This window comes from Ruditapes philippinarum, unplaced genomic scaffold, assembly GCF_026571515.1.
Source record: "Ruditapes philippinarum isolate M1 unplaced genomic scaffold, ASM2657151v2 ctg1829_1_1_1_1, whole genome shotgun sequence".
NCBI lineage: Eukaryota > Metazoa > Mollusca > Bivalvia > Venerida > Veneridae > Ruditapes > Ruditapes philippinarum.
The window spans coordinates 99,345-118,921 of record NW_026855374.1 but is presented as its reverse complement, the minus strand read 5'-3'; the positions used below and the strand labels follow the sequence as shown (position 1 = coordinate 118,921).

Sequence of the window (19,577 nt, the reverse complement as noted above, 5' to 3'; positions counted from 1 at the left end):
CCAAGTTTGGGGTCATTCCGACTTATAGTGACTGAGTTATGCTCTGGACAAGCCTTAGGGGATGATATTTATTTTCTGCATTTCCAAGAAAACTTTTTTTCATTATATTAGATCCGCACAAGGAATCAAATTTCTTTTTTGTACATCAAATTGTATTTTTTTTATCAGAAGTAACTGGGCATTATAGATAAACAATTCAAATTTTTTTTTTACTTTTTATTCTTTTACATGATTTCCCAGATCATTTTTTTCATATAAATATCAAATGTGCACCATTTTATTTCATTAATACATGTATTTAGGACAGTTTACAAATAGTCTCTTTAAACACTTTGGGAAATTGATTGATCTGTTACAATCGAGGTTAGTCATGGTAATTGTAGGGATTAATTCAGTATCAATATGCTTAGCCTAAGATGTAAGCAATATAAATGCGGGTCAACCTTAATGCAAGTTGCACTGCAAGCACATCATGGTCTGTACAGGCTCAAACAAGAACTATCTGAGGACAGTAAGGCTTGACTATTCAAAAAAGTTGTCACAAGGGTGTTTTAATGAGTATAATAATGCTTACCTATGAATACATAAAATTGACTAAAAAGGTACAAAGGCTTGTTATTAAGATGTTATTATTATGAATGCATAAAATTGTCTATGAAGATAACAGCTTACAAGCAAAACTTTACCATTAATTTCTAAGTCGAAAAAGGGGAGAATAATCAGCCTAAATGCAAGATAGAATTATGGATCTTGGTCAATGATCTACAATTATGACCCTTAATGCATATGTGAAGTTTTAAATAAATATCTTAAATAGTTATTGAGATATGTAAAACTTGCATGTAAACATTGACCAAGAGACTAAGTAGAAAAGGGGGAGATAAATCAGCCTAAATGCAAGATAGAGTTATGGAACTTGGTCAGAAATATACAATTATGACCCTTCATGCATATGAGAAGTTTCAAATCAAAATCTCTGATAGTTATTGAGATATTTGACTTAACAAAAGACTTTAACCAGAATTTGTAAGTTAAAAAGGGGCATAATTCTATAAATATTGTAGGCAGAGTTATCCAACTTGTCAATCTGATGTACATTGTTACTATAAATAAGTATTGTAAGTTTCAATTGAATATCTCAAGCAATAATTAGATATTTGACTTCACTAAAGACTTTAACCAACACCGACGCCGGAACGACTACTAGCTCTCATATTCTTCGAATAGTCGAGCTAAAAATAAATAATTTCTTTAATGTGTATTAAGCTACATCTTTGCTACCTTGAGCAAACAAATTTTTTGTTTGAATATGGTATTATTCCTGCTAAGTGAATTATGCAGGAGGTTCAAAACCTACTCTACTTAAAATATCAGCATTTTTTTTCTGGAACATTTTATTCTGTTTACACAGTTTTCATGTGTGTTGAATAACAGAAACATTCTTTGTTACAACTCTTTCCAGAATTTGTCATAAAATTATGTAAACCGTATAATTTTACCATTTTTAAATCTTATAAAAATATTTCATTTGAGATGGTTTTAAATCCTTCAATTCAAAATAAGAAAGCGTCTTTACCAATTTATTTCTTTTCAGTAAATGCATATCACGACTTTCACTGATGCTTAATTCTTGTTATCTATGAAAAAAATATGAAATATTGCAAATGCATGTAAAATAATTCTCAGTTTTTCAAAACAAGAGGGCCATGATGGCCCTGAAATCGCTCACCTGTATATAGGCCCCCGGGGCGGGGCCAGTTTAAACCCCAGGGCTTTTATTTGAACAAACTTGGTAGACACCCATTAGAAGATGTTTCATGCTAAACATCTAAGGTCTAGCTGGTCAAGTTTTCTCTTTACACATATACATGTAGTTAAAAACAATGACACACCTGGGGCAGGGCCAATTTTGACCCAAGGGCTTTTATTTGAACAATCTTTGTAGACACTTACTAGAAAATGTTTCATGCTTAATATCTCAACTCTAGCTATTCAGGTTCTTTCAAAGAAGATTTTTAAGTTTTTGCTATACACATATAAGGACAATGAATGACCCCCGGGGCAGGGCCAATTTTGACCCCAGGGCTTTTATTTGAACAAACTTGGTAGACACTCACTAGAAGAGGTTTCATGCTCAGTATCTAAACTCTAGCTATTTGGTTTTTTTCAAAGAAGATTTTTTAAGTTTTGCTATACACATATAAGGAAAATCAATGACCCCGGGGCGGGGCCAATTTTGACCCCAGGGCTCTTATTTGAACAAACTTGGTAGACATCCATTAGAACATTTTTCATGCTAAATATCTTAGCTCTAGCTCTTTCGGTTCTTTAAAAGAAGATTTTTCAAGTTTTTACTATATGCATATAGGGAAAATCAATGACCCCCTGGGGCGGGGCCAATTTTGACCCCAGGGCTTTTATTTGAAGAAACTTGTTAGACACTCACTAGAAGATGTTTCATGCCAAATATCTAAGCTCTAGCTCTTTGGGGTTTTTAGAAGAAGATATTTAAAGTTTTTTCTTTTGGTTGCCATGGCAACCAGAGTTCTGCATGGAATTAAATTCTTTGAACAATTTTCAAAGGTGACCACCAAAGGAACATTCCATTTCCTGTGAAGTTTGGATGAAATTGGCTTAGTGGTTTATGAGGAGATGTCATTTAAAGTAAAAGTTTACGGATGCCGGACGGACGCCGGACGAAAAGCGATCACAAAAGCTCAGCCTGTCACTTTGTGACAGGTGAGCTAAAAATACTATAAACACCTAGAACACATATTTTGATTCAGACTAAATCATAACACTTAAACAGTATTATAATCTTTGGCAAGACATCATTAACAGACAAATGTTAAAAAATATAGGCAAAAATGTAGACCATATCTGTCTATATTTGTAATATATCCTACCTTACATTTTTTAATTAAATTTCTAAAGTCAGATGTTGTATGTTATTTATATACATGTATCATAATAAATATTTAAAATTAAAAGTACACTTTCAAGTAAAGTAAATATTTAGGGAATGACATTGTATTTATTACAAAATATCTTACATGTATAAGTTTATTACATGTACTAATATATCAACAACTAATCCGATCTTTTGTTTAAAGTTAAGTTAGTAACGGTACATTTGTAAATACTGTAACATTTATAACTTATTCTCCAAGCATCTATATCAGAGTCACAAGCACTTGTGTCAGTCGAGCTATGTCCATTGTTCAATATTACATGCCAAAATGTTTTCCTGTCAAAGCTACAGCTACATCCAGCACAAAAAAATACTTCTGTCAATTTTTGTGTCTTTTACAGAGGGTACTGAAATCTATAAGCAGACATCATTTTTGTTTGGGAGTAGAATCTCATGTCTGTATATCATCACTGTATCATAATGTGTTCTGCTTGTACAATTACTGTCATCTATTCATGTCACAATTCCATCATCTATTGAGATTAACATCAACTCCCACAGCTTCTGACACATTTGAAAATCCATCTTTCCTAAAATGTAAAATATATGGGATGTGAAGCACAATTGCAATAACCTTGAATAACTAGCTCATAGGCTATCCAATTTTAATCTTATTTTACAAGGTAGACTAAAGATATATTTCAATTATTAATATAAGAGTATATTGATCTTGAACTTGTATTTGGCATGAATGGATTTTCCAGGCTAGGTTCTTTTCTAGTCAGGAAGTGCTGAGAGTGATCAACTTGAGTAAAAACAATGTATCAAATATAAGGAAGTACAGATCAAGATACTCTTATAATGACCCTTTTACTATATACCACCTCATATCTAAACTATATATTCAACCATAACATAATATTTAATCAACATAAAATACTAAATCAACATAAAGTTATAAACATGATACTAAAATCTTTATTGCCTAGACTAGACCCTAAATATACATATGTATGTAATTTTCCATGAAATATTTCAGGCACCAAAACGTAGAACCATACTCTCTCTGTAGTAAGGACCCTTAAACTGCTGAATTTCTTATATAGGCTGGCCTGGCCATGTATTGGCAGCAAATGATTATCACATTCTTTGTATGTTTGTTTTTTTGAGTTCTAGGTCACACCAACACATTACAGGTTACATTGTGAGTTTCCAGTTTTAATGGTGGAGGATGACCTCAAATGCATCTCTTTGCATTATTATGTAAGGTAGAAAAATAGTTTCCTCACATAAAAAAAATCCAAAGTCCCTAGTGGGCTTTGAACCTATACCAATGTGAGGCATGAGTAAAGTCAAACAGAAAATGATATACCCAACTTACTCTAATAATTCTCCTAGCTCTCTTTTAATACGACTAACAACTGGAGGTCCCTGGTAAACTAAAGCACTATAAAGTTGAACTAATGATGCTCCGGCACGGATTTTATCATAGGCATCTTGACCCGAGGCCACACCTCCAACACCTATTATTGGTAGTTTACCTGTAATATAATTTCATATTGTAGTAAAACCTGGTTTCTGAATGTAACTTTTTATATGTTCTGTAATTCATTAACTTATTTTAAGACCTGATGCTAAAACTGCATGAAACTTAAAATTATAGCCCCAAAAACTCAGTTCATTCTAGATGACGTATCAGAGTAGGTATCTGTGTACTTAAATTATTCAGAGCTAGCCAATATTACAAACTTGTAAATGAGTCACCTTTACACATAAATTAGGAACATTTACACCATAGACAATTTTCTTCTGGAAAAGGTTATGCAAATAATGCCTGCCAACCAATCATGGTTGGCAGTGGTCACTATTTAGTCAATACACATTCATTATATATCCCAAAATTTCCCCTTCAAATTGAGAATGGTTAAGAGCATTAAAGTCATTTAGAGGGGTAAGGGTTAAAATTGTCAGTACTAAATCAGTGTCAGCTTTCTCTTATGATTAACTTTGTCACATTTTCTGAAGTGTTTCAAGTAGCACTTAAATCAACATCATTTTCGTCACACTGGCAATGACAAAATTTAATGAGTTTATTATTCACAATAAGTCACTGTAAGTAAACAAAAATTGAAATAATTAATATATTTGTCAATTCACACTAAATTAGAATTAAAAGGTATAAAAACAATGGCCATCAGTGATGACATGCGTCCCCTCCTGATAGCCAACAATCACTGCCCACAACTCGGCTAAAAATCCTTCAACCAGAAAAACTCGTGAAATATGTGCAAGTACTTGAGCTATGAATCAATCCTGTAAAGTTTCATTAAAATTGCATTACTGATATAAGAGAAAATACTGTAGTCCAGACAAATTTAAAAAATCAAAATCATTAAAGGGACAGTAGTCTGACAATGAACATTAAATAAAAAAGTTGATGAGATGCATAACTAGACATAGAATTGAACATTCCTGTTAAGTTTTAATGAAAATGCACCAGTAGTGGTCCAAACAAGCAGCTGGCAACACAAAAAAACACCTTTTTTATTGAAGGGCCATAACTCTGCCAAAAATCATTCAAGTGAAAAACCAGTTTTATATGCTCAAGTACTTGAGCTACAAATCAATCCTTTAAAGTTTCAATGAAATTGCATAAGTGGTATAAGATGAGAATTTCAGACAAACTTTATTACCACCTTTTTACTCAAGGGCCATAACTCTGCCAAAAATAATTCATGAAGAAAACCTGTGTAATATGCCCAAGTACTTGAGCTACCAATCAATCATATAAAGTTTCAATAAATTGCATTGCATTTGTAGTACATGTATAAGAGGATAAGACCAGACAAACTTTGAAAATAAAAATAATTAAAGAGCCATAATTTGGACAAAAATCACTGAATCGGAAAATGCTGATGAATATGAAGAAATTGTACAAGTAGTTTATGAGGAGTAGTCCAGGCAGAGGGACAAACAGAGGAGAAAAGATCCCTTTATGAACTGCCACTATCATGGCGTGAATACCCCCGCATACCACTTTGTCAGAATCAACAGTGGCCATTTAGAGCTCAAGGACAACCTCCCTGCCAAATCTGAGGTTACTAAGCCAGTGCATTACTAAGTTATGTATTCTACATGCTTCAAATGTGAAAATGTCAAAATCAATACACTGCGGACAGGCATTCTTTAGCAATTGAGAAGAAAAGCTTTTTTTTGTCAAGGTCCCTGTGACCTTGACCTTTGACCCAGTGACCTCAAAATCAAAAGGGGTCACCTTATGGTCATGATCAACATCCATGCCAAATATGAAGACTATGGGTCAAAGGAATCTTAAGTTAATGGGTGGACAAACTTTTTGAAGTCAAAGTCCCTGTGACCTTGACCTTTGATCCAGTGACTTCAAAATCAAAAGGGGTCATCTACTAATCATGACTAACCTCCATTCCAAATATGAAGACTGTGGGTCAAAGGAATCTAAAGTTATTGGGCAGACAAGCTTTTAATAGTCAAGGCCCCTGTGACCTTGACCTTTGACCTGGTGACCTCAAAGTCAATAGGGGTCATCTACTAATCATGACTGACCTCCATGCCAAATATGAAGACTGTGGGTCAAAGGAATCTTAAGTTATTGGGCAGAAAGCTTTTTGAAGTCAAGGCCCCTGTGACCTTGACCTTTGACCTGGTGACTTCAAAGTCAATAGGAGTCATCCCTAATCATGACTAACCTCCATGCCAAATATGAAGACTGTGGGTCAAAGGAATCTTAAGTTATTGAGCGGGCAAGCTTTTTGAAGTCAAGGCCCCTGTGACCTTGACCTTTGACCTGGTGACCTCAAAGTCAATAGGGGTACTCTACTAATCATGACTAACCTCAATGCCAAATATGAAGACTATAGGTCAAAGCAATCTGAAGTTATTGGGCGGACAAGCCTTTTTGAAGTCAAGGCCCCTGTGACCTTTGACCTGGTGACCTCAAAATCATTAAGGGTCATCTACTAATCATGACTAACCTCCATGCCAAATATGAAGACTAAGGGTCAAAGGAATCTTAAGTTATTGGGCGGACAAGCTTTTTGAAGTCAAGGCCCCTGTGACCTTGACCTTTGACCTGGTGACCTCAAAATCAATAGGGGTTATCTACTAATCATGACTAACCTCCATGCCAAATATGAAGACTAAGAGCCAAAGGAATCTTAAGTTATTGGGCGGACAAGAGAAAACCGACGGACAGCCGGCCGGCCGGACGGACAACCTGATTCCAGTATACCCCCCTTACAACTTTGTTGTGCGGGGGTATAATAATGGTAAATGCAGTTCTCTAGATAGATATTCAAATGTATTGAATTCAGTGCATGTTCTACTTCATGGGAAATAGTGGCAGGGCCAATGGAGGTAAAAATTTTATATTAAAGGGGAGAATAGGGGAGAGCTAGAAACAAAGAAAACAGGTCACTTTATATTAAATTGTATTAACTTTATATTAAATAATCAATTCAAAGATATCTCTATATCTTTTCAAAAGAAAATGTATAGTGGAGGGGAATTATTTTTAGAAACAGTAAAAAATATATTCTTTAGGGAGAAGGGAAATCAATGGGCATTAATTAATTAATTAACTGGCATTCATAGAGTAAATAAATATGTCGGAACCATATACCATTGGGTCTTTCAATAAGTTTATTTTATACCTTTTAAGTTTTCATATAGACATATAAGCAAGATTAAAACTATTCTATAGATTTTTTTTAAAACTTGGCATGTTGTTAGAATATGAAAACAGAAACTGAATCAGAATTTTCTTCTTATTTGAGGTAAATTTAAAGGGCAGATAAATTATACATACGTAAATGATTTCTTGTTTTTACTTCCGGATAATGTTTTTCTTTTCATTGTTGAATACAATACATAATTACATGCAATTCCTTTTATGGTTTCTGTTAATTCTTTTCAATGAAAATATAGGTACTTTTAAATTTCTAAAACAAAGGCCATTTTTTAAGAAAAAAAAATGCACAGGTTAAGAGTAGAAGTGGGAAAAAAAACTATCCACTCAAAATTTGGTCTTGAAATTTTGCAAAATTACTAAGACGAAGGTAAGCTTCATGAAAATAAGAAGAAAAAATGAGAATGGTGATCCCAATTGTTTTCCTTATAAAATTTTTCTGTTGTCATATTATAATAACATGCCAAGTATAAAAAATTCTATTGAACAGTTTTAATTTTACCTATATGTCGATACGAAAACTCCAGAAAACGTCTTTAAAGGTATTTTAATTGATAGATCCCTACATGACACTGCAATCTGTCTAATTTAAATGTCAGTAAAATAGAAATTTCACCACCATGTATTTCTTAACAAAAGAGCATATTCGATGGCTTAACGCAATAAGGGCGTAACTACATTTTTGAAAATTTTACAGTAGAGGAAAAAAACTAACTCATTTTCTTGTTTCTGTATATTCCCATTACATGTATATCACTTGGTTTTGTAATATGAAAATATATATTCTAAATATAACTTATAACAACATCAAAATAAATCATGTAAAAAACACTTTATTTGCAATTTTATTACTTATGCCCTTGTTGCATAACTTTTACATATTATTTGAGAGATAATAATTATTATATGCAATAAGGATATAAGTATACTTATGCCCATATTGCAGTAAGATGCACATTAAACATGGCTATATTTTGTTATGCAATATGGTACCATGTCTACATATAATTCAATTACAATAGGATATTTAATTTTCTCAAAGATTTTCCAAGAAATACTTAAAAGTCTACACTAATGTTTTTGCAATTCTACAATGTGACAGCGAATTTTATACCTCCTGACTTTAATATTGACCTTTATTATACAATCCATGCCTCACTTATTTTTTATTCAATATATTGAAATATATTGATTTAAATTCTTATTTATTCTTATTGGAATTAGTTTAGCATACCATTAAATTAATTAAGTGCTTAAGGTGACAACAGACACTTTTCGTGGTACTCACATAAATGTCATTTAAACCAACTTATTTTAGTAATAATTGTTATTTATTTAATCTTTGTGCATTAAATGTCGTTGATCATCATAAAAAATAACATATTTGAAAAAAATGCCTTTGTAAATGATTGATTTTTAATAAAAATCCAAAAATTTTAAATCGTCATATCAAAGTCATTTTTTATTTTTTTGTCATCAAACTTTTGGAAAATAAACATACTTATAATATCTGGGGAACCGTGTCTCAAATTTTTTCTATCTTTTCTCAAAAAAATATTACGTAACGTCAAACATTTTATGCAACTTTTTTCACCATACATATTACGTAATTAAAGATAATTAAGCCACTGATAGAGCAAACAAAAATCCCTGACACGGTTCCCTCCGTAAATGAATTCCCTTTCATGTGCTTTAAACCGCATGTTAATTGCTTGATTATTAAACAAGAGCTGTCCGTAAGACAGCGCGCTCGACTTTTTTATTGCTTGCCAATAAAAAAAGTTTTTGCAGTAAAAGGCAATACAAGAATCTCTGTATTTTTAAAGTGAACAATGGCCATGAGCATTAAGATATTTAGTGAAGAATTATTTTACTGAATTGTGTGATACCCTTGAACACTGCAGCAAAGTTTGAAATGTTTAAGTCAAAAGAGTTAAGGGCCATAATTCAAATAAAATCTTTGACAGAATTACCTTCTCCTGGACATGTTTGGGAATCATGATTGTAAACAAGTATTCCAACTTTCAAATTAATATCTCAAACAGTTCAGTCAAAAAGTGGACTGGTACTAAAAACTTAACCAAGATTCTAAGTCGATAAAAGGCCTTAATTTTAAAACAAATCCTTGACAGAGTTACCTTCTCTTGCGTACAGATGGGGGTAATGATGTGAAATAGCATTAAAAGTTTCAAAGCAATATCTCAAAGGGTTAAGGCAATAAGTGGATTTTACCCATATTCAATGTATTTTCTAAGTCAAAAAGGGGCATAATTCTGTCAAAAACCTTGACAGAGTTATGTCCTCTTGTCTGTTGATGAAGGTCGTGATGGTAAACAAGTATGGTCAGTTTCAAAGCAATACCTCCAATGGTTTTGAAATAAAGTGAGGTGGTACAAAGAACTTAACCAAGCTCAATACACTTTCTAAGTCAAAAAAGGGCCATAATTCTGTCAAAAACCTTGACAGAGTTATGTACTCTTGTCTGTAGATGGAGGTTATGATGGTGAACAAGTATGGTAAGTTTCAAAGCCATACTTGTAATACTTCTGAAATAAAGTCTTAATTTTTAAAACAAATCCTTGACAGAGTTACCTTCTCTTGCGTACAGATGGGGGTAATGATGTGAAATAGCATTAAAAGTTTCAAAGCAATATCTCAAAGGGTTAAGGCAATAAGTGGATTTTACCCATATTCAATGTATTTTCTAAGTCAAAAAGGGGCATAATTCTGTCAAAAACCTTGACAGAGTTATGTCCTCTTGTCTGTTGATGAAGGTCGTGATGGTAAACAAGTATGGTCAGTTTCAAAGCAATACCTCCAATGGTTTTGAAATAAAGTGAGGTGGTACAAAAAACTTAACCAAGCTCAATACACTTTCTAAGTCAAAAAAGGGCCATAATTCTGTCAAAAACCTTGACAGAGTTATGTACTCATGTCTGTAGATGGAGGTTATGATGGTGAACAAGTATGGTAAGTTTCAAAGCCATACTTGTAATACTTCTGAAATAAAGTGGGGTGGTACGAAAAACTTAACCAAGGTGTGACGCCAACGCCGACGCCGGGGCGAGTAGGATAGCTCCCCTTTTCATAGAAAAGTCGAGCTAAAAAGTTATGCCGATTCAAAGTTAGTCCGACCCGCATCAAACTCATAAATCGGCTGTTCTCTCTCGGACCCCTACGTTTCACGCTAAATAATTGCATAATACACAAATATCGCACCAGAGAGGGTCACAAATTGCGGTAACATACTCTAACAACATTTTATGACCCAGTGACATCTGACCAATTAAAAAGTTGCTGATTAATATCAGTTTATAACAGAAATTTCTTCAAATCTTAACGTTATTTACCGTCCGTCTTGTATCGGTCGCACATGTCACGTGACTTTCGGTAAAATTTGAGGCACTCGGTGGGGGGAAATGAAACGTATTTGCGCACCGCTAGCGGGGTATTTAATTGTTTCACTTTTATATCATCAGCATTATTATTATATTATACCAGTGTCACTCTGTGTATTCGTTTATGAAATTCTGTTAAAATATAAATTAAAATAACAAAAAACTGATCTTCTGACGGTCTTTTAAAGTCCATGGTAGATAAAACAAATAAGAACGGGATATTATATATTTTTTCCTCCAAATTGATATAAATGCTTAACATATTTTTATAGAAAAAAAGGTATCACTAGATCATTATGATCTGACCTTCTTTACTTCTATTATCATGAATATCATCTATGCATCAAAGCACGGCATAGAGATCCATTTTCTACTGGGATATACAATAAATTCTATACTTTGTCCCAGGTTTATTAGTACTGTGTTCGATTTACTGGCGAACAATTTATTCAAACCATTCACTGATAATATATTTTATTATCTTTTTTTATTGATTCATAGAGAAATAATCATCCTTAGACAACCTAAAATGGTTTAGAAATTTGTCAGGGACACCTTACCACAAGTCATATAGGCGTTCACATAAAAAAATGTTGTCTGTTTTTGTTGTTGTTTTGTTAGAAAACGAGGTTGAATGTAAAGCAAGCCCTTGAATCCGTACAAAGTCCATAAACTCAATATAATATCTATCAGATTAACGGGACAGACAAATTATTTTCACACATTATGGATATTTTAGCAACTATATTTTTAATCAACCCCGTGGTTGTGCGATTTACTGCTACGCTTAACTATTTATGTTTCATACATTATGTAACGTACATTGGCCAACAATTTCCTATTTTATAAAAAAGGCTTAATAAAAGGTAGACGATATTCGGTATTTGTACGATACATGAATTACGAGTAGTATGGACCAGTATGGACCGGTAATTCGCGCATATATGGAACTACCGATTTCCCTCATTGATGCCTCAACAGGGGGCGGAGCGTTATCGATAATTGACAGGTTATGCGAATAGCAGATAAAAATGGTACAGGTACCGTTTTAAAACGTTTAAAAACACATTTTTTGGACTAACTGCTTCCAAAATTAAATCACGAATGTGTTCAGAAAAGATGGATAAATCTACTAAGCAAAAAATCTCATTTTAGGTATTTTCAGTGATAATTGACTCCGTTGTCACCTTAATGAATTCAAAAACTTGACAAAAATATTTTTAACTAATGAAATTGTACAAGCTGTGGACACTAGTTTTTATGTAAACATTAGGACCTTTTGCAATTACATTAAACAAGTAAAACAGCTATCATGTGTGTCATTTAAGACTTATATGAAAATGAACAAGAGCTGTCAAAGGAGACAGCCAAGCTCGACTAATAAAATACTGGACGCAGTAAGGAGGACAAAACTATGAAAGAACAAGAGGGCCATAATGGCCCTGAGGTCGCTCACCTGTATATAGGCCTCCGCCCCCAATGGACCCCCCCAGGACCAATTTTAACCCAAGGGCTTTTATATGAACAAATTTGGTTGACACCCATAAGAAGATGTTTCATGCTAAACATATAAGTTCTAGCTCATTGGGTTTTTTAAAAGAAGATTTTTTAAGTTTTTACTATACACATAGTGTTAAAAACAATGACACCCCTGGGGCAGGGCCAGTTTTGACCCCCTGGCTTTTATTTAAACAAACTTGTATAATATCTAAACTCAAGCTATTTGGGTTTTTTCAAAGAAGATTTTTAAGTTTTTGCTATACACATATAAGGAAAATCAATGACCCCCGGGGCGGGCCAGTTTTGACCCCAGGGCTTTTATTTGAACATACTTGGTAGACAACCATTAGAACATGTTTCATGCTAAATATGTTAGCTCTAGCTCTTTGATTTCTTTAAAAGAAGATTTTTTAAGTTTTTACTATATGCATATAGGAGAAATCAAGGACCCCCTGGGGCAGGGCCAATTTTGACCCCAGGGCTTTTATTTGAACAAACTTGGTAGACACTCATTAGAAGATGTTTCATGCTAAATATCTTAGCTCTAGCTCTTTGGGTTCTTTAAAAGAAGATTTTTTAAGTTTTTACTATATGCATAATTATAGGGAAAATCTATGACCCCCTGGGACAGTGCCAATTTTGACCCCAGGGCTTTTAATTGAACAAACTTGGTAGACATTCACTAGAAGATGTTTCATGTCAAATATCTAAGCTCTAGCTCTTACGGTTCTTTAAAAGCAGATTTTTTAAGTTTTTACTATATGCATATAGGGAAAATCAATGACCCCCCCGGGGCGGGGCCAATTTTGACCCCAGGGCTTTTATTTGAACAAACTTGGTAGACACTCACTAGAAGATATTTCATGTCAAATATCTTAGCTCTAGCTCTTTGGGTTCTTTAAAAGAAGATTTTTTAGTTTTTACTATATGCATATAGGGAAAATCTATGACCCCCTGGGGCAGGGCCAATTTTGACCTCAGGGCTTTTATTTGAACAAACTTGGTAGACACTCATTAGAAGATGTTTCATGCTAAATATCTTAGCTCTAGCTCTTTGGGTTCTTTAAAAGAAGATTTTTTAAGTTTTTACTATATGCATATAGGGAAAATCAATGACCCCCTGGGGCGGGGCCAATTTTGACCCCAGGGCTTTTATTTGAACAAACTTGGTAGACATTCACTAGAACATGTTTCATGCCAAATATCTAAGCTCTAGCTTTTACAGTTCTTTAAAAGAAGATTTTTTAAGTTTTTACTATATGCATATAGGGAAAATCAATGACACCCCGGGCCGGGGCCAATTTTGACCCCAGGGCTTTTATTTGAACAAACTTGGTAGACACTCACTAGAAGATGTTTCATGCCAAATACCTTAGCTCTAGCTCTTTGGGTTCTTTAAAAGAAGATTTTTTAAGTTTTTACTATATGCATATAGGGAAAATCAATGACCCCCTGGGGCCAGGCCAATTTTGACCCTAGGGCTTTTATTTGAACAAACTTGGTAGACACTCATTAGAAGATGTTTCATGCCAAATATCTAAGCTCTAGCTCTTACGGTTCTTTAAAAGAAGATATTTAAAGATTTTTCTTTCGGTTGCCATGGCAACCAGAGTTCAGCATGAAATGGAATTCTTTGAACAATCTTGATAGAGCTTCATACAAAGAGTATTCCTGTCAAGTTTCATTAACATTGGCCTTGCGGTATCATAGAAGATGTCCTTAGAATATTTAAAATGTGGACGGACGACAGACGACGGACGCCATTTGGTTGGCCATCCTAAAAGCTCACCTGCACTTTGTGCAAGGTGAGCTAAAAATCCATTATGTATTATTATGTATTAAGTTATAGAAAAAAAATAACATTTGTTAACATTAATTCCAAGATCAAGGGGAATAATTCTAGAAATAGTCATGCTAGAGTTATGGACCTTGTCACACAACATTTTTGTAATGATAAGAAATATATATTTGAAGTTTGAAGTAGATACCTTAAAAAGTAAAGAAGTTATTATATTTCTTAAAGAAAATCATAAGTTCAAAGACAGATAAATCTGTAAATATTGCTTCAAGAGTTATGAACATTGTCACATAAAATGTAATTGATGATAAGGAATAAGTATTTGACGTTTGAGGTAGATACCTTTAAAAATAAAAAAGTTATAATAAAAAATAACATTTTTCTAGTAAAAAAATCTAAGTTTATGGAGAGATAATTCTTGCAATATTGGTGCTAGAGTTATGAACCTTGTCACATAAGATGTGGATGGTGATAACGTAAATATATTTGAAGTATGAAGTTGATCCCTTTAGAAATAAATAAGTAACAGTAAAAAATAATATTTTTTATGGAAAATTTTAAGTTCAAAGGGAGATAAATCTAAAAATATTGGTGCTAGAGTTATGAACCTTGTCACATAAGATGGGGATGATGATAACGTAAATATATTTGAAGTATGAGGTTGATCCCTTAAGAAATAAAGAAGAAACAGTAAGAAATAGTATTTTTTGAGGAAAATTCTAAGTTTAAGGGGAGATAAATCTGAAAATATTGGTGCTAGAGTTATGAACCTTGTCACATAAGATGGGGATGATGATAACGTACATATATTTGAAGTATGAGGTTGATCCCTTAAGAAATAAAGAAGTAACAGTAAAAAATAGTATTTTTTAAGGAAAATTCTAAGTTCAAGGGGAGATAAATCTGAAAATATTGGTGCTAGAGTTATGAACCTTGTCACATAAGATGTGGTTGATGATAAGGAACATATATTTGAAGTTTGAAGTTGATACCTTAAGAAATGACAAAGTTATAGTGAAAAATATTTTACTGCACCAAAACTTTAATCTAAAATCTGGACGCGGACGCCGACGCCGGGGCGAGTAGGACAGCTCTCCATATACTTTGTATAGTCGTGCTAAAAATGTTACCATTCTGTTTCCTTCATTGATTTCTTTCATTTTTGAAAGATGATTGCACCTTTCTATGCCATCATTTCTAGCTGAATAGGCGCAATAACTACAATATGTATGCTTTCACATAACAGTAGGGTTTGATTTTCAAAAATATGTGTAACATACATTTGTATTTAAATGTGTGCACATTTTAAATATTTGTAATACACTAATTATTTCAAATGCTTACAAATCCTGTTTATATCAAGAAATTAAACTGTATGAGGCAAGTAATTCCCCTTATTAATATGTAATATAGAATGTTACTAAGGACAAAAACTTTGAGGTGTGGGGTTTTGACATGAGGGGTTTTGTCCATCTTCTCTTAATATTATTTGTCCATCTTCTCTTAATATTATATGTTATTTTGGTTTTGGAGTGATATATGTGGATATATTACCTGGCAAGATTTTATATCACCCGAGCCATTAAGCGAGGGTGATATTTTATCTCGGCAGGTAATCCATATATATCACTCCAAAACCAAAATAATAATTTTATTACCCTTCCCATGCCGAGTAAGATGATTTTAAAATAAATCATTGCTGTTTCAATTGAAACGTCGAAATAAGATTCCCTTTAGAGAACGCTTTCACCACAGCATGACGTCACATAAATAGATGACGTATTTGCTTTCGTACCAAACGAACGCAAACAAGAGAAAAGGAGCAATCTGTAGAAGACACTTTTTTGTAATTAATATCAACTTAGCATTGGCGAGGCCATTTTTGTTTTCAATACTGATGAGAATATTTATCATTACTTTATTTTGGTAAATATTTTTTTACAACGTGGGGTACCCAACGGGCATATTTAGTGTGTATATTACCCGCCTGGCTCGGTAATATCAATTTCTTTCGGCAGATCAATATCCAATCAAAATGGTGGAAAAAATCTGGAAGGGTAATAAAGGAATACATTGTTAGCATAAGGGATTGGGCTCGAATAAAAAAATTACTTTATTGCATTATACTATTAAGATCACTTGGTTTGTTTGTAAAAAAAATATTAATGAGCAATTTTTCAAAATTAAAAACTTGCCATCCATTAATACCCTTAAGTACTTTGATTCCTTATGCACTTGTCATTATGTTTTATCTGCCCCACTCACATGAAAAATAATGGGGACTTTGATTTATGGACAACCACTTTAAGATCTAATGAAATATCCAATGGTGTGATCCACAACAATTCTTCTACATAATGTAAGTAAGCAGCTATATCGAAATATTTGTTGCTAAAATAAAATAATTGGATTGACTCAATTATAAGTAACTGGCAGGTTAAAACATGTCTCAATTCCCATGCTATTACCCACAACACTTTTGACAGTGGACATTTGCAGGATATAGAAGACTCAAACACAATTTCCCTTTTTTTAGTTAGTTTACTTTTTAAAAGAAGATAGCAAGACTTGCTAATATGATAAAGCAAATAGTAAGTCTGTTTTTCCAGAATAATAATTCGAATCATGAAAAATGACCCAAAATTGAAAAGCATTCAACACTTTTCACTAAATTGGGCTAAGAATAACACAAAAATATGATTTTCAATATATTTGTGGGTATATTTTTAATCATTGTTTGCAAATAATCTTTTGCCTGTTTTAAGAAATTCATTTTTTAGTCTTTTGGACCTCAGTGGAGTTGGTTCCTTTAATTAATATTTGCTCCTTCAATTAAAATGGTTCATGTACATAGAAAGTTATCAGTTACTTGTTTCACTAGGAGAATGACTTCAGAAACATCAGACATGTGGTGTACTCCGTAAATGATCTCTTACAATAAAACATAAGTATTAAAAGACAATGTGATATTTAATTGAATATCTTCATTTAATTGATAAACTTGAATGTTTTTAAACACCTAAACAGATTTTATTTTATGTGCAAATCAATGTCTTTAAAACACAGTACAAAATTTTAGTGTATATTATGTACAATATATGTGATGTAATTGTTATACAGTGGTATAGAAAAATCTTTAAAGTTAATTTTCTATAACTTTTTTCCTGTCAATTGGTTACCGTGACCTCTGTCAGGGCTCACGCTGTCGGTCGCCATAGTCGCCATTTGCGATTATTTTATAAGATTGGCGATTATTTTTGCATTTTGGCTACAAAATCTGGCGATTATTTTTAACATCCAACAGTGTTTATATAAGGTGTAAAAATCGATAAAGAATGCAGTAGACCTAATTAACACCAGCGGGGTGGATTTAATTGGGTGTCAACTTTTTATCGGTCACGTGCTGCTTACCATATTGCCCGAGGTGATAAAAATACATGCGAGATGTAAAATTGTATAAGTACTTTAAAGATATTGTCCAGCATTATAATAGCCATCAAATATCCGTCAATTAGCCACAAAAATCGTCTTAAAATTGATAAACTGGATATTGACCAACCCAAAATTTACCGTAAATTGCAGTAATGGCAAATTTTTTTGTTTTTTTGTTTTAAGCTGCATGACTAAATCGCCAGTGGAAAACAATGATAAAATATTTAAAAAGGTATTAACTTCCAAACAACTATTTGCACAACAACCAAAATTATGAATATTTCTTCAGAAAACTGGAAAAAATCCGATTGTCACATATTTTCGCGACACCGATAATTTTGATATTTATTTTAAGGTGAAAATAAGCTATGTTCTGTTTAAAAATCTTTACCATTATGGCAGAAAATTTGTATTACATTGGTGATGATGACATTTTTCAGTAAATTATTCAGAAAAAAGGCTGCATTCTGTGAATAAGTTTGCAAGTGTTATTTCTATAGGCTAATATGACCTAGATCTACTCTGGGACATACGATAAGTTATAGTATGTCCCAGATCTACTCCAGTTCTGTGTGAAATGTGGAAAATGACAGTGCTTATAGCTGACAAAATTTGATTAGAACAAACAAAAGAAATTGTCTGATAATAGCATTATGTAAATTTATAATGAATCTTTAATATTATTGATATACAGTAATTATACTATATAACATTTTTATTCTGTTCTATAATAACATTTTAAGTTGTGGTTCTATTTAAGAAAAATCAATATACACAAATGTATTAGTTTATTTGAGAATCCTTATAAATCTGAAAAAGTTTTATATACATGTAATGTTTTTTTAATCAACTGCTTATGTTGTTAATCGCTAAATCGTGAATAGTCCGCTAAACTTTTGGCTATTATTATTTTAAGTTAAAAATATTGGCTATTATTTTATTTGAGCCAGTGTGAGCCCTGCCTCTGTAAATAGTAATAATATACCCGTAATTCAGTTATTCTGTAAAATTATTAGCAATAGATAATGGTATCAGTTAAAGAAACAAAGGAGGTTTAAATGATACAGTTTGTTCTTGCATGACTGTGCATTTTTTTAAAATAAAATAGAAGAGAAATTGCATTTGAAATTGATTTGACTTCAATTATTAGCAAGTCTTGTTTCATGGACATTATTATATTCTTAAAGTAGACCTGATATTGTTACAAAGAGACAGTGCTATCTTTCTGCACTTTTATGGCATCACTGTGATTTATTTAATATACTTATGCCTATGTTCCAGAAAAGAATTTAAACTCTTAGATACTTTATATATATGCAATAAGGACGTAAGTCAAGTTACTCCCTTATTGCATAAAAAACATAAGTCACTTTGAGATAGGCCCTTATAGTATTATCAAAAAGTAGATATAAATAAATAATATACTTTGTTCAAACTTTCAGAGTTAATGAGTTAGACGAAAATAATGTCAAAAGTGATATAAAACCATTTTTGGAAAAAAATGTAGTTACGCCCTTATTGCGTTAAGCCCTCGATATGTGACAATATGCGTGATGTAAAATCTATTGTTGTTTAAATTTAAGGTCACAATAGGGATCTACCAATACTTAACAACATCAACCTTTTGTTACAATATTTACTCATTCATGTCATGTATATAATCCTAGTATGAGTTAACAATAGTCAAGTGATATCTGACACACACTCTCTACTCATTTTCAGTAACCACTTAATAACTGACATTTTTCGATTATGTTGTGTTTATGAATACAAGTAATTCTTTAGTTATTTATTGATATACATGTATGTAAGTGA

The 19,577-nt window shown here is 32.6% G+C and overlaps 1 protein-coding gene across 2 annotated transcripts in view; it reads right to left on the bottom strand.

Annotated features, from left to right (window-relative positions):
* Positions 1 to 863: 863 nt before the first annotated feature.
* Positions 864 to 19,577, bottom strand: part of LOC132743100 (dihydroorotate dehydrogenase (quinone), mitochondrial-like) — a 40,887-nt gene continuing 22,173 nt past the window's right edge. For both annotated transcript variants that reach the window (XM_060731611.1, XM_060731612.1), the window contains 2 exons: positions 4,293 to 4,452; positions 864 to 3,501 (listed from right to left, as the gene is read on the bottom strand). In XM_060731611.1, coding sequence (XP_060587594.1) covers positions 3,441 to 3,501; positions 4,293 to 4,452 — 221 coding nt within the window. In that variant the 3' untranslated portion in view covers positions 864 to 3,440. The remainder of the gene's footprint in view (positions 3,502 to 4,292; positions 4,453 to 19,577) is intronic.